The 2,870-nt window shown below is 52.5% G+C and overlaps 1 protein-coding gene across 1 annotated transcript; it reads right to left on the bottom strand.

The window, feature by feature from the left end:
* Nucleotides 1–1,312: 1,312 nt before the first annotated feature.
* On the bottom strand, nt 1,313–2,587 carry LOC120661970 (1-Cys peroxiredoxin PER1-like). Its single transcript, XM_039941003.1, has 2 exons — nt 2,206–2,587; nt 1,313–2,091 (listed from the first exon to the last, which is right to left on the bottom strand). Exons 1-2 carry the CDS (start codon nt 2,321–2,323, stop codon nt 1,544–1,546), a joined length of 666 nt encoding a protein of 221 aa, XP_039796937.1. The 5' UTR covers nt 2,324–2,587; the 3' UTR covers nt 1,313–1,543.
* Between the last annotated feature and the right edge of the window lie 283 nt (nt 2,588–2,870).

Below are 2,870 nucleotides of genomic sequence, written 5' to 3'. Positions count from 1 at the left end.
CACACCCTAGGTTTGGCAATTAGCAGCCAAATCTTATGCGATGATTTAAGTCAATGCATAAAACATTGCAGCAAAAGATAGTTGCTGGTTTGCAAACTTGTTTTCTTCTCAATAAAGTGAAGCTGGCTTTTCCCGTCCATGAGAAATAGAAGTTTCACTATTAGACAACCAATATCTTTTCGTGAAATCGTAAGGCAGAAGCGCATCAACACGCCAGAGCAATGGAAGGGAAAGGAAAGAACCAAAAGGAAACAACAAGCGACAAAACGAAAGCAAAAGAAGCAGCAGAACTAACCGAAATAAGACGGCACAGCCATAGGGAAACTGAAACAAGATGGCGCAGGAACAAGCAGAGGAACAAGGATAGGACCAAATCTCAGAGAAAGAAAGCGATGGGAAAGAAAGAATCAGCAGCAGTGAACAGACAGTCGAGGAGTTTGTTTGGATGGGAGCCAAAAAATTTCACGAAAAGTTTTCGCAACTTGAACCACTAATTAGAGATATTAAATGAAGTCTAGTTACAAAACCACATACACTATTGTAGCTAATAAGGTCTTTAACTGCATAATTAGAGGATAATTAGAGTATGATTACTGTAGCATTATTCTAATCATAGATTAATTAGACTCGTTAGATTCATATCTTCCTATCTGTGAAAAATTTTGTAAATAGACTTGATTTCACTTCCTTTCCGTGATTTTTTTCACCCTCCATGTATGAAAGATTTCCTTTTCGTGATTTTTTATTTCACCCTCACCAGATTTTTTTCACCCACGAGACCACGACTGACACAGATAAGTCGTAGCACAAAGCTGCTACCGTAGCAAAAAGCAGATAATTAAGCTTATGATCCGGCAAGGCGTCATAGTCCAACGGGAAACCAATCCTCAGCGAACCTGCAATCCTTAGCGTAGCTGAAAAAAATTACCGATAGTCGGGAGCCCAGCTAGTAAATTAAGATCGCAGCCACGCGTCGAGCGGGAAATGGAGTACGCTAGTAGATTAAGATCGCGGCCACGCATCGAGCGGGAAATGGAGTAGGCGGCGAGAGGAGGACGCACGGCGGCATCGATTGGGCGGGCGCCGCGAGCCAACCGATGAAAATCGCACGGACGACACATGCCCCGGCCGGGCGGGCGCCTCCCCCGCCACGAATATTATCGTAGATCACTCTGTTCGCTGGGCTGGAGCTTGTAGTTGGAGTGGTATAAGAGAAAAATATTATTGGCTGACTGGTGATTGAAAGCTGGTGCTGGAGCGGTGTGAGAAAAAAATATTGTTGGGCTGGAGACTCATAAATAGAGTGGATGTGTACACAGGCACGACACGTTGCATTTCAGCCAAAGTCCATCCAGGTACAGTTACTCCTTACTACTGACACCACCGCTGCTCGGCGGTGGCATCACGGCACTCATGCATGCATACATACACACAGAGCCAGCCATCACACAAACACCAGTAGCCTCATCATGAGGCACCACCGGCGGATCACACACACAAAAGACACGCCACGCCGCCGGCGACGGGTCGTCTAGACGATCGGCTAGACCTTGGTGAAGCGGAGGTAGCCCTTCTTGGAGGGCAGGTCGGCGGTCTCGAAGCCGTCCGGGAACAGCTTCCTGGCCTCCTCGTCGGAGACGCTGGGCCCGATGACGGCGCGGTCGCCGGGCTTCCAGTTGGCCGGGGTGGCCACCTTCCCCTTGTGCGTGGCGGCCGTCAGCAGCGAGTCGACGGCGCGGAGCACCTCGTCCATGTTCCGCCCCGTGCACGCCGGGTACAGGAAGCTCAGCTTCACCGCCTTGTCGGGCCCCACGATGTGGAGCGTGCGGGAGGGCAGGCTCACCCCGCGCGCGTCCTTCTCGTCCGGGTCCACCATGTTGAGCTCCTTGATGGCCCGCCGGTCCGGGTCCGCCATGATCGGGTACGTCAGCTTCGCCCCCGGCATGAAGGCCTCGATGTCCTTGATCCACTCCTTGTGGGACGCCACGTCGTCGCAGGAGATGCCCAGCAGCTTCACGCCGCGCTTCTCGAACTCCTGGGCGTACCCCGCCATCGCCGCCATCTCCGTCGTGCACACCGGCGTGAAGTCGGCTGCAGATCGATCGATCGATCGAGATGCCGTACGTGATGAGGATTATATTGTTTCGCAAGCACAGAGGAGGACATCAGTCAACTAGCTAGCCGAGGCAGGGAGCGCGTGTGTACCGGGGTGGGAGAAGATGATGGCGTAGCCGTCGCCGACGAAGTCGTGGATGCGGATCCGGCCCTGGGTGGAGTCCAGCTCCAGGTTGGGGATGGTGTCGCCGATGGTGAGCCCCGGCATGGTGGCCTGCGTCGACCTACGCGGTTACTGCAAACTACAACTACTGACTAGCTGCTAGATAGTTGGTGCTACACGAGATCAGAGCACTGCTGGCAATGGTGGGAGAAGGCACCGAGCGCAGCATATGTAGCCGAGCTGATGCCGAGGTCGGTGACGGACTGCGTGGAGAAGTGGCACCCCGGCGCGGTGCATGGGCGCCGCGTAGCCGGCCTCGTGGCAGCTGCCTCGGGCTCCTGCGTGCAGTGCGTTTGACCTGCCGCCGGAGACATCAGAATTCAGAACCAGTGATCCCGTGAGGCCGTGACGAGCTGCAGCAGCATTTGGTTTGTTCTGAAGTGGGCCGTGCTGTATTTCGTCCAAGAGAATGGGCTCAACTAGTTTACCGGCCCTTAAGGAAACGAGTTTTCCGGCCCAGTTGTGCAAAGCGACATGGACATGCGCTAGATAGCAAGCTACGTCTTTTTTTCATTTTTATATTTAAAAAAAAATTAAAATTTCAAAAATATATGACAGTTCCAAGAAATTTCAAAAATATCCCCTGTCGCCG

This window comes from Panicum virgatum, chromosome 2N (genome assembly GCF_016808335.1).
Source record: "Panicum virgatum strain AP13 chromosome 2N, P.virgatum_v5, whole genome shotgun sequence".
NCBI lineage: Eukaryota > Viridiplantae > Streptophyta > Magnoliopsida > Poales > Poaceae > Panicum > Panicum virgatum.
Note: the sequence above shows the minus strand (reverse complement) of the source record. Positions and strands in the feature narration are given on the sequence as shown.

Bases quoted from the DNA above. Each gene is read 5' to 3' on its own strand.
- LOC120661970 (XM_039941003.1), bottom strand. From the start codon at position 2,323: ATGCCGGGGCTCACCATCGGCGACACCATCCCCAACCTGGAGCTGGAC. The intron at 2,092-2,205 runs GTACACACGCGC...ATCGATCTGCAG, and splicing joins CATCATCTTCTCCCACCCCG to CCGACTTCACGCCGGTGTGC.